Source organism: Halichoerus grypus, chromosome 4 (genome assembly GCF_964656455.1).
Source record: "Halichoerus grypus chromosome 4, mHalGry1.hap1.1, whole genome shotgun sequence".
NCBI lineage: Eukaryota > Metazoa > Chordata > Mammalia > Carnivora > Phocidae > Halichoerus > Halichoerus grypus.
Genome location: NC_135715.1, coordinates 44,433,234 through 44,446,253, shown reverse-complemented (window position 1 = coordinate 44,446,253; position 13,020 = coordinate 44,433,234). Strand labels below are relative to the sequence as shown.

At 35.3% G+C, this 13,020-nt stretch overlaps 1 protein-coding gene across 4 annotated transcripts in view; it reads left to right on the top strand.

Moving 5' to 3' along the window:
- The window catches only part of TDRD3 (tudor domain containing 3), a 156,129-nt gene that overhangs the window by 93,726 nt on the left and 49,383 nt on the right, over positions 1-13,020 (top strand). For all 4 annotated transcript variants that reach the window (XM_036085418.2, XM_036085417.2, XM_078070280.1 and 1 more), the window contains exons 9-10: positions 4,218-4,374; positions 5,268-5,393. In XM_036085418.2, the coding sequence (XP_035941311.1) occupies positions 4,218-4,374; positions 5,268-5,393 (283 nt within the window). The remainder of the gene's footprint in view (positions 1-4,217; positions 4,375-5,267; positions 5,394-13,020) is intronic.

Below are 13,020 nucleotides of genomic sequence, written 5' to 3'. Positions count from 1 at the left end.
TGTGTTCTTCCTTACCTTGATGATTTTTGTGTTCTTTCTCGTAACTACCACTGGCTTTGTTCATTGTATTGTGGATAGACTTCACAATTCTAAGAAGGCCTTCATTAAGGATTATAGTTAATTTATGGAAAGTTTGGATTATTTGAAAGATGATTTACTTAAAGCTTCCATTTTACTTAAATTTCTAATGTCCAAATAACGTCTTTTGGAATGGATAGATAAAAAGCCATTAAATTAAATAGAGGACATTTAATAGAGGTTATATTCTGTAAGATGATGCATCAGGGACATCCCTTCCCTTCCCTTCCCTTCCCCTCATCTTTCTCAAATTTTGTCTGAAGTGATTTTGTTTTGTTTTGCTTCACTCTTTGGGAAAAATATATTAGAACAAGTACATGTATATTATGGCCTCATTTGCTGAATATACCTGGATTTTTAAGATAAATGGTAGGAGTCAAAGTTATTTCTGGTATGCTGCAGTGTCCTCAGCTATAAGGGAACTGACAATTCATTTTCCTCTGCCTTTAGAAGTTGAATGACTTGATATGATTTTATCTGTGGGGTTCAGAATACTAAGACTGGCTTAAATAATAGAAATTTATTATTTCATATAACTAGAAATTCAGAAGTAGATGGTTACAAAGGTTGATAAATTCAGCAGTATAACAATGTTGGAGCTCTGGTGGGTATCTCTGTGATTTTTTTGGCTTTCTTCTTAGGGTTACAGGATTCTCTGTGTGTTGAATCTTCACACAAAAAGTTCAAAGGCAGGAAGGAAAGGGTGTAGATCTACTTTATCAGATAAGAAAATATTTTCTGAAGTCTCCAGAAAGTTCCATTTATGTCTTATTGACTAGAGCTAGGTCACATGTCCACTTCTAAATCAGTCATTGGCCAGGAGAATGGGTTTATTAACTGTGGGCCTGGCTGTCTCTCCCTTGAACATAACAACCATTTCATTCTTTTAGAAAAGTCAGTTTTCAGGTTAGAGTAGATATAGTGAGCTGAAAAAATATGGTCCCTAACTAAGGAAGCCTTCAAACTTTAGTAAATTGAGAATACTTCTTAGGGAATGTCTTGCTATAGAACATCAGAGACCAGCAGTTTGGGGTTGTGACAAGGATTAAACAATGAAGGGAGTGACATCACAAAGATGGTGGAGTAGAGAGCTCCAGGAATTGGCCTCACCACCCAAACAACTGTTGAGCTGACAACTACTCTTTGAAACAACTATTTTAGAACTCTGGAGCCTGGTAGTCAGACACTGGAGCATCCAGAATAATGAGTGATGAAGAAAGAGGCTGGTTACTGGCTGACCATGGGGTAATGGAACAGAGACTTTAGTGATCATATACCACAAGAAATATAATCCTTGCAAAGAAAGTTTGGAAAAGTCACTAAATAAACTTACAATAGCAGCTTTCGTCTAGTAACAACAGCAGTCTCTGAGGAGGAGGGAGAATCTGATTTTCAAAATTATTGCCATTATAGTATTCAAAATGTCCAGTTCCCAACAACAACAAAAAATTACAAAGCATATCAAAAAACAGCAAAGTATGACCCATCATAGGAAAAAAAGAAATTGACAGAAATCATCCCTAAAGAAGCCCAGACATTAGACTTACTAAACAAAGACTTTAAATAAACTATCTTAAATATGCTCAAAGGTCTGAAGGGAACCATTGACAAAGAACTAAAAGAAATTAAGAAAACAATATATGAACAAATAGGGAATATGAGCACTGGTTGTTATACTCAACTAATGAATCATTGAATGCTACATCAAAAACTAATGATGCACTATATATTGGCTGACTGAACATAATGAGAAAAAAAAAGAGAGAGAAATTATTAAAAAGAAACCAAATAGGATTTCTGAAGCAGAAAAGTACAGTAGCTGAAATAAAAAAATTTAATTAGCAGATTCAATATCAGACTGGAACAGGCAAGGGAAAGAATCAGTGAACTTTAATATAGGGCATTGAAATTATCAGGTCTAAGATGCAGAGAGAAGAGTGAAGAAAAATAGAGGATAAGGGACTTATGGGGGTACCATCAAATGTACCAGCATACACATTATGTATGGGAATCCCAAAAGGAGAAGAGACAGAGGAACAGAAAAACTATTTGAAGAAACAGTGGCCACAAATTCCCCAATTAGATGAAATTTTGAATCTACAAATCCAAGTTCAGCGAACTCCAATAGAATAAACTTAAGGAGAGAGACACACCAAGACACATTATAATCAAGTTGTTGAAAGCTAAAGACAGAGAAATCTTGAACGCTTCAAGAGAGGAGCAACTCATCAAATTCAAGGGATCCTGAAAGATATATGAACAATATCTGATCAGAACCTATGAAAGCAAGAAATCAGTGGGGTGATATCTTGAAAGTACTGAAAGGAAAAAAAAAAAAACAAAAAACCTGTTAACCAAGAACCATATATCCAGCAAAGCTATTATTCAAAATGAAGGAGATCATCAAAAGGACAATTTGTAATACCAGTATAAATTTGAATGTACATCAATTATTCTAATGACTACCAAATTCTTTTGCAGGTTGGACAGTTTTCAATTCCTTATTTTCAATAATTTAAGGAAGATTTGATTGGAATGTCAGGCAATAGGTTCTTAAAATAATTTTTGATAATAGTTGGTATTATGGGTTGAATTGTACCTCCCCAGATGTGTTGAAGTCCTAACCACCAGTACCTTAAAATGTGACTATATTTGGAAAGAGGGTCTTTACAGAGGTATCAAGTAAAAAAAGAAGGTGGACTCTAGTTCAATATGACTGTTCTTCTTATAAAGAGGGGAAATGTAGACTGAGAGACTGATATAAACAGGGCAGGTAACCTGAAGATACACAGCAAGAAGATGGCCATGTAACTAGAATGGTACATCTACAAGCCAAGAAATGCCAAGGTTGCCAGCAAACAACAGAAGTTAGAAGAGGCGAGCAGAGGTCTCCCCTACAGCTCTCAGAGAGAGCAGGGCCCTGCCATTTCCTTGATTGGGAGTATGGTTAACTGAAAATCAGATCCTCAAGGAAGGTAGAATAAATTATACCAAGATCAGGTATTAATTGATTATTAAAAATATTTTTGATCAAGTTCTATGTATGGAATAATATTCTTAATTAGGTATTTATTTGAGAGATAATTGGGGGAGAGAAAAGTTTTAGAAAGTTTGATAATTTTTTTTTACATTCAGATAAGTTTTTGAATAGGAAAGATGCATTTTAGTTTTGATGTCCAGTCCTTTTTATGTTTACTTTAGCATATGCATAGTAAGGATCTAGATTTTCTCTCACTTGTCAACTCTGATCTATTGATAATAGCTACTGTGTTTAGAAAGGATTTTGTGTTTGAAGGATGCAGTCATGGTTTGGAGAAAAGTACTATGCTTTTATCATTGTCTACAAAGGTATCAGAGTGGCTGTCTGCAACATGTATGTGATGTATATGTTATCTTAAAGCCTATCAATCTTAACTCTTAGATGTATACGTTAGTTATATATTCCTCAGCTGGCAGTGGTTCAAGAAGTTTCTTTATGGGATATGTTTGTATTACTTAAAAAGTTCTTGAATTCTACTCAGCTCTAGATTTTTCAAGGAGATTTTGGGTTCTGGCATTTATGAAGTAGATTTTCCTGTTTGAGGTACAGGCTGTCAAAGCACCATAGATAGTGTTGCTAATGAATATAGAAAGAATACTGAAACGGAGTTAAAAAAAAAATAAAGCTACTGAGATAGTACCATTTTGTTAACTTCATTTTATAGTTTGCAATTTTGGAGAAGTCCTATATTAATACATTGACTTTTGAGGATATAGAAGTATCAACCAAGAAAAATTTTCATTATGTAGTTTTCACTGTATAATTTTCAGAAGCTTTATTCTGACACCATTTTTTTTCTTTCTTTCTTTTTCTTTCTTTCTTTCTTTTTTCTTTCTTTCTTCCTTTCTTCCTTTCTTTCTTTCTTGCATTTGTAATGATAGTTGTGAAGTCAGAGAGTACCAGAGGTACAACCCCACATATCATACAGATTTTTTCTTGACTGTTGGTATGAAAAAGCAGCAAGTGAATGCTGTATTAGTATGACATTTTTTCCATAAGCAGGAGATGTAAATTTTAGTTAAAAAACAGTGTATAGTTGAAAACTTATACCTTGCTTATTTATGGCCATCAGCACAGCTTTGCTCTTAATTTCTTACAGGTTGATGAGAAGGCTCTGAAACACATAACAGAAATGGGCTTCAGTAAAGAAGCATCGAGGCAAGCTCTTATGGATCATGGCAACAACTTAGAAGCAGCACTGAATGTACTTCTTAACAGCAATAAACACAAACCTGTTACAGGACCACCTCTGAGAGGTAGAATTCATTAAGCAATGTGCCAGATAGTATTGTTTGCTTTTCAGGCTGAGGTTTTATTGTGAAGGAGTGGGGGTTATAAATTCATTTCTCTTTGTGGTAAGTGGAAGGAGCACCAATTTTGGAACCATGGAAACTTGTTCAAGTTACTCCAGTTCTGTTTATCTTCATCTTTATGTAAAGTAGGTCTAATAATATCTTATTTAACAGGGTTGTTATAAGTAGTAGAGAAAATACGATATGAAGTGAATAGTTCTATTCATTATTTCTAGAACTGTGCCCCTTACATAAATTACTAGTCTGCAAACTTTTTAAAACTAACAAGCACAGGACTTTTACTTAGTGTTATTCTTTAGTCATTCAAGCCTTAATCCTATATTCTTTTAAAGGATAAATAGTTAAAGAAAAATTTTATAAAAATGATTTTTTTCTCTTAAAAGATTACTTACATGAACAAATTCAAATTTCCAAATAGATCATTTAGAAGACTAAAGGTGCTAGTTAATATAATCATTTAAAAACTTTTTTGGGGCGCCTGGGTGGCTCAGTTGTTAAGCGTCTGCCTTCAGTTCAGGTCATGATCCCAGGGTCCTGGGATCGAGCCCCACATCGGGCTCCCTGCTCGGCGGGAAGCCTGCTTCTCCCTCTCTCACTCCCCCTGCTTGTGTTCCCTCTCTCACTGTGCCTCTCTCTGTCAAATAAATAAATAAAATCTTTAAAAAAAAAAAAAAAAAAAAAAAAAAAAACTTTTTTGTTTAAAAGATGTAGAATATACAGAAAAATATGAAAAGAAATACAAAATCAAACTTAAGGTGACCAATGATTATATTTTAGTGTGTTTTCTCCATTTGTTTTTGTATGTACAATAAATATATCTTGCTTTACTTCTTCAGGTAAAGGAAAAGGAAGGGGGAGAATAAGATCTGAAGAAGAAGAGGAACTGGGAAATGCAAGACCTTCGGCACCAAGCACATTATTTGATTTCCTGGAGTCTAAAATGGGGACATTGAGTGTGGAAGGTAGGCTAACTTAAAGTAGATTTTTTTTTAAAAGACCAGATTTGTTTGGAATTGTACCAAAAAAGGTTAATAAAGCAACTGACAATACAAATCTCTATCTGGGTGTTAAAAATTTTAGTTACAAATTTCCTGTTTGACAGAAGCACAGAACAAAATTTGAATTGTTACATTCTGAAAATACTAAAAGGTAGCTTATTTTGCCCTGTGACTGTATGATGGGTAATATCACCAAACTTTTCCCCCAGCTTCACTAGATGACAGATTTAGATATGAAAACAGATTGTTACATTGGAGAATTTATTATTATATAATCTTAAATGACATTTTGAATGTGAATCGTCTATCTCTTCTTTCTCCACATATTACATATCATATGAAAATATTCACACAATGAGTCAGTATGCTATCACAATAATGATGTATTCTTTAATATGATATATTTTAGTGATTAATATAAATACTGAAAATATAAATAAGTATGTTAAATGTATATCTTTTTTTCTAAGCATAGGATATAATAAATATTTTCTAAAATAGTATGTTTTTAAAATATGATTCCAGGGGCGCCTGAGTGGCTCAGTTGGTTAAACATCCAACTCTTGATTTGGGCTCAGGTTGTGAGATTCAGCCCCGTGTCGGGCTCTGTGCTGGGCATGGAGTCTGCTTAAGATCCTCTTTCTCCCTCTTTCTCTGCCCCTTCCTCCACTCCGCCCCCCCCAAAAAATAAAATAAAATATGATTCCAAAAAGTTAGGGAAATACATGTTTAAATTCAGTTTTCCCTTTCAGATATATTTTTAATTAAATGAAAGCTTGCAGATAAAATGCTTTGATAACAAATTCAAAGTGTCCAGATTTCATGAAAATGGAAGCTCATTGCTAGCTTATATAGAAAAGAAAGTGTATTTTGAAAAAAAAAATGTTTGATGTAGATGAGATTTGTAAGCAGACACATGTAACAGCAATATTTTCTTGGTTATAAAGCATAATGTATTGGTTTTCCATTGCTGTTTAATAAATTACCACAAAGTCAGTGGCTTAAAACAATGCAAATTTATTATCTCATAATTTCTGTGGGTCAGGAGTCTAGGCGAACTTAGTTGGGGCCTTTGCTTAAGATTTCAGTTGGGGCTATGATCTTAGCCGAGGTTTGATGTCCTCTTATACACTCACTGGTTGTTAGCAAAATTTAGTTCCCTAATAGATTAAGATCAAAATTCCCATTTTCTTGCTTGATGTTGCCTGGGGAGGCTTTCAGCTCCTGGAAGTTGTCGGGTTCTTGCCACCTGACCTCCTCCATAGGCAGTTCACAACATGTTTGTTTGCTTTGATAAAGCCAGCAAGAGACTCTCTACTGCTTCTTCAAATCTCTGACTTCCTGATATTTTTATCACAACTTCCTTTATACTCTCCCAATCAGAACTTCCGTGATTTTCTTTCATCCTTCTGTTTCCGTACATTTGCTTTTGACTCCTGCAGTGTCTCCTAAATCATAATGAGCTTGAGACTGAGAATGGTAATTTTATGGTGACTCATGTACCTATAAGGCTTCCGTTCTCACAGAACTAATTTTATACCAACAAAATGAAATAATATTAGCATTCCACTTGGAAAAAGGTATCAAAGTTAAGATACATGACATAAATACTACAGTAAAAAACAAACATCTGTGTTAGATATGCTTCTGAGGAAACAGAAATTTATGAACACATGTAATACAGGCCATTGTTTTAGTAGATGTGTTTTATTTATGTCACTGTTATTTAATGTGACAGAATCTGCTAGCATGTGAGAAAATATGGACATTACATAATATATATAATATTCCAGATCCTTGGTTTTTACAGAGAATATAATCTGTGACCTTCATAAATTCCTAAATTCAAGAAATTAGATATTTCTAATATTTGTACAGTACAGCCTCTTAAATTTGATCCCAAATCACATGTTCTGCAGTCATCCTAACACCAGAAATTACTCCCTCCAACTTATATTAGTTTTTGAAGAGAGAGATTTTGAAATTTTTGAAGAGAGAGAGAGAGAGCACAAGCGTGGGAGAGGGCAGAGGAAGAGGGAGAAACTCAAGCAGGCTTCACACCCAGTGCAGAGCCCAACGCAGGGGTCGATCTCATGACCCTGAGATCATGACTTGAGCCGAAATCAAGGATCGGACGCTTAACCAACTAGGCCACCCAGGTGCCCCTTATATTAGTTTTCTATCATATTTGGTGACCACTATTCTCAGAGGAGCAAAATTTTCATTCTTTCCCAGAAGTACTGTGAGGGCAAGCCGGCTAAAAAAGATGGGAGATGGGCAGAATGCTTCTTGAAGGAGGTGGCATTTTAGACAAATCCACAGAGCAATGTTAGATCAAGGACAGTCCAAGTAGAGGGAGCTCTGGGTGTCCAGGCTTGGAGGCAGCAGAACACCAGTTCGCTGTCTTTGGGACAGTGTGGGAGAGGTGGGAATAGAGGGCCAGAGGTAGATGTGGTAAGCTGGGGGCAGATAAAGAGGATTTTTCCTAAGGAACTTTTATCTAAATGGCAGTGCAAAGCCGTGAAAGGGTTTTTGGCATGAGAGCAATGAAGTTTGGTGCCTTCATGAAAAACAAATTTTTTTTTTCTCTGCCTGCAAGGTGGAAAATGGGATTGAGACTGAAGCAAGACTGCATTCTATGCGTTACAAGGAATTCTTCATTCTATAAATGTATTTTATGTAGTATTTATTTGTACCAGGTCTATGGCTAGTGGTGGGTACAGGATATAATAAAATAGTTCTTTCACAAATTCAGGGAGATAATAGGGATCTTGTAGCTCTTGCCCCAAAGAAGCTTACTGTCTAGTTATGTTTACACTATACTGTAGACAATTAAATGTGCAATTGCATTATGTCTAAAAAGCAATTTAACCTTGATTAAAAAATACTTTATTGCTAAAAAAATGCTGACTGTTAGCTGAGCTTTCAGAAAGTCATAATCACTGATCATAGATCACCATAACAAACATAGTAATAATGAATAAATTTGAAATATTGTGAGAATTACCAAAATGTGAGACAGAGACATGAAGTGAGCAAATGCTGTTGGAAAAATGGTGCTGGTGGACTTGCTGGACAGAGGGTTGCCACAAACCTTCAGTTTGTAAAAAAATGTGATATCTGTGAAGTGCAATAAAATGATATATGCCTGTAATCTTTAATAATATTTAATCCTTTACTTCAAAGTTTTATTGCCAAAATAAGACCAATCAGTTAGTTTGAATGGCTAGGTAATACTTTAATTAGGCAGACTTGAAAATACTGTTTGGTTTAGTATTTCATTGTTTTAAATGTTAGTCTGACCAAAAGCTGATTCTGTCAGTAGCAGCTCTTCAGATCCTAAACTTTTTCTTTGATGATGTTGACATCACTCGTAAGAGATTGATTATAACACACATGACCGCAAACAAGCTGGACAGTAAGTTGATATGTATACATACACTGACGATTACTGTGCCTATAGCTGTGTCTTAGAGTGCTGGGGCTCTGCCTCCATGTAGTCAGGCCTGTTACAGGGAAGGTGACAGGAGAGGTGTGCGTGCCCGCCTGTGCTGCCAACCTCACGCTTACTCTTTCTCTTGTTAACCCACTCAATGCCACTGCGGTTTTCTTAGGTGAGCTGGGGCTCATAGTGAAGTAAATGGATGAGGCAAGCAACTGAATTGTTTTTCTGCTCATCTTATGATTTTATGTGTTTTCTAAATTGGAAATAAAGCCTAAAATAACTTTTTACTTTCATAAAATTGAATCTCCACTTTGGTCTTCTCTCAGAATTTGGTCATTGTTCTATAAATCTTGAGTTATAAAATTAACTCTTCTTTGATGGGAGAAAATGTTGGCCATTTTTCCAAGGAAAATTTAGGAGGCTTTTCAGGATGGAGTCTCTATAATATTAAATGGTTAAATGCTTCATGGACAACTAATGAAAAAAGTGAGGATCTTATAATTTTAATGTTCATAATGGTGTCATTATGTGGGTCTGTTACAGTCCCAGGTTGATTATAAAGAAATAGTCTGATTCAGTGATACATATATTTGGGGTTTTTAAATTTTTTTTCTAATTTAGTTGAATAATTGAATCTTTCTTGCTTCTATGTTTTGTATTGTATGAGCTGTCTCAGGATTTTGTTTAGTTTTAGTATCCTAAAAATCATCTTTTAGCTGAGTAAATGTAGGCCTGGATGGACTTGTTATTATCATATCAGATTCTGTGTAATGTGTCTGGCTATATAAGAATATACTTCTGACAAATTTAAGGCAGGTTAGTAACACATTTACCTTCACATTATATCATATAATTTTCTCTAAAAGGGTGCTATCATTTCTTTATTCTAATTTCTTAAAACTTCTATCAGAAGTCATTGATCATCACATGTACTTAGAGATTTTCTCTTAACATTAACTTTTTGTTGGATCTTTAAATTGGCATTAAACATAATTCTAGTTGACATTTTTATCAGTATTCTGAAAAAAAATGAGGTTGGATTACATTATTCTCTGAGAGTAATCATTAATTAAAGTATTTCTATGTGATATGTAATGATGTCAACTTGGGAAGATTTAATTGATCAGCTTGTGATAGGGTTGTGTTCCAAAAGGCTCTTATATATAGATTTTTCTTTTTGAATTTGGTTTTACAGACTATATATTATAATTGGTGGCTAGATTATCAAGCCAACTTTCAAAAAATCAATTTTTGTTCCATCATATACCTTAAGTTTATCAATATATCACCTCAGTGATACATAACTGCCACTTAAAACAATGTCCACTGAGAATATATATTTTAAATTTCAAGTTGAGACAGAAAGAGTAGGTTTGATTCTTTCTGTTATTATGGAAGATAGGTTGGCCAGAGATAGAGGTAGGAATGCCTTGAGACAGTAACTTTACTGTTTTAATTCTCTACATCTAAATAAGAACAGGATAAGCTTAATTTGTTCTGAATGGGGAACAAGGGGCATTGTGAGAATAGTGGACAGAGTAACTCTCTTACATTTGTATTTATCTACCATTCCCTTTTTTGTGTAGTTTATTCTGTAAATTATATGTAATCAGTTTTATATATGTTTCTTCATATTTTGCATCAGAATTTTAGAAATCAGAATAAAGAATATAACCTAGTTATATGCAGAGTAAACACTTAGAAAAATATGAAGAGAATTCAAATAGAGACATTTTTATGAGAAGGATAAGATTTAAATTAAATAAATATAGGAACTAAGAACTCATCCAACATTTATAAATGTTGGACATGGTCATAGGTGATCAAGCTTCCTCTTTCCAGGACCCAGTCTGGACCCATCTCCTGCTTTCCCTGTCTTATTTCGTGGTTCATAGAGTTCTGTAATTCCTCAAGAAGTACGATTATCTGATTCTTTTTTGGCTTGTTGGTGATAATTGAGAAGAACACCTCTTACCTAATTGTATTTGTGTCCTTTCTACTTTCAAACTTGCCAACTTGTGTCTTTCTTGTAGGGTGTACTGAAGGCAGTAAGAAGTAACCAGCACCTTCTTTTCATACCACGTTCTCTTAAAGCATCAGCGTCCTTAGTTAGGTGGTCTCAGTTTCAGGACAATAGGCTACAGTTTAAATGCACAGTAAGGAGTTCCAACTTCCTGTTAGGGGATGAGGAGACTTTCACTACCCTGCACTCTTTCTTTGCTAAGAAGTTTTACATTTGAGGGCGCCTGAGTGGCTCAGTTGGTTAAGCGTCTGCCTTTGGCTCAGGTCATGATCCCAGAGTCCTGGGATCAAGTCCCACATCGGGTTCCCAGCTCAGCAGGGAGCCTGCTTCTCCCTCTGGCCCTCTCCCCTCTCATGCTGTTTCTCGCTCTCTCTCTCCCTCTCTCAAATAAATAAATAAAATCTTTTAAAAAAAGTTTTACATTTGAGATTCTGTCACTTGTATCATCCTATTTTCTGGCACCAACTTCTAAATTAGTTTGCTTTAAGATATAAGCCACAGAAATGCAAATAAGCAAAAAAGGAATTTTTTTTGCTCAATAACTGGAAAATCTTTCTGTCTCTGCATTCTGCTATTTTTGTTTGTTGACAGTGTCTCCACATGGTAGCAATGATTGACCCAGGTATAATGACATATAAAGATATGCAGGTAAAAAGACTCAATTTTGCAAGTAAATTTTTGGGGGGCAAAGATAAATACCTTTCATCGTATTGGTTACCCAAGCTCAACTGAGTCTTACTAGGGATTTTGGCATTCATGTATGTGGAGTGGCTAGGGACAGAATCCCAAAGAGATTTAGAGAAATGTCAAATCTCCATTTATAATATGAGATAAAAGGTAATAAAAACAAATATTTGTCAGAATCAAAGAAATGGTCCTCATACCTGGAAAGTCAGACAGGAAAGGGCCTTCTTAGTCAGGAAAGGCCCCTTGGTCAGGAAAACACAGGACATCTGAATTAATTAACTGATTTAATTGATTTCATCAGTATTATATGTAAGGAGGAAAGAGTAGTTCCCACATCTACCTTCCCTCTCAAAGCAAGATTCTGTTACCGAAAGAAGGAGAGAATTGGACAGGTTTCTGGGGCAGATAAATACAACTGATTCTATACTAACTTAACTCACAACTTTTTTTTTTTTTTTTTTTTTTTGTAGATTTAAGACTGAGCCACCCAGGCACCCTCACAACTTTTGTATTTACCAGTTGTATGTGTTTGGGCAAGTTACGTAACTTCTTAAACCTTAATGTCTTTATTGGGAAATGGGGAATAGTAGCAGCACCTAAGATGTAGGGTTGTTGAGAAGATCAAATTAGATAATGTACATAAAGTGCTAAGCACAGTGCTTGGCACATAAGCCTCCATATAATGGTAGTTCTACCACCACCACCACCACCACCACCATCATCATCATCTTGATTAACAATAGCAGCAACAGCCTCCTCCACTCATCATCTCCTCATCTCCACCCCTACTACCCTACTACAGGCCCTCATCAGTGCTCCACTGACTCTTTGCAGATCTTTATCATCCCACTCTCCATTTTGTGGTCAGTCATCTTTTAAAAAAAATTGAGGGCACCTGGGTAGCTCAGTTGGTTAAGTGTCTGACTTCAGCTCAGGTCATGATCCCAAGGTCCTGGGATGGAGTCCCACATCAGGCTCCCTGCTCAGCAGGGGGGCCTGCTTCTCCCTCTACCCTTCTCCCCTGCTCGTGATCTCACTCTCTCTCTCTCTCTCAAATAAATAAATAAAATCTTTAAAAAAACAAACAAAAGCATGAATTTGATCCCACTACCCCCTTTCCTAAAATGCTCCATTATCTCTTTTCAGTGGCAGAAAAATATTCAGACTACACTACATGCACGGTTTCTGTGGTGTTCCATTACTCTATTTCCTGTGAATTTTGTGAGAAGTAGCATTTACTTGATTAACATTACTGCATAATTTCAAATCCTGCATAATATTCAGGTATAAATAACATATTTAGATGTTAGCAGATATAATATTGGTGGTTTGATGGGTAATTGACATGAAGTTGTAGGATTCTGATAGTTGTTAGGTGTCTTTTTTGTTTTTGTTTTATTTTCTTTTAATCAAGTTTCAAGTCAGCTTGAATAGTT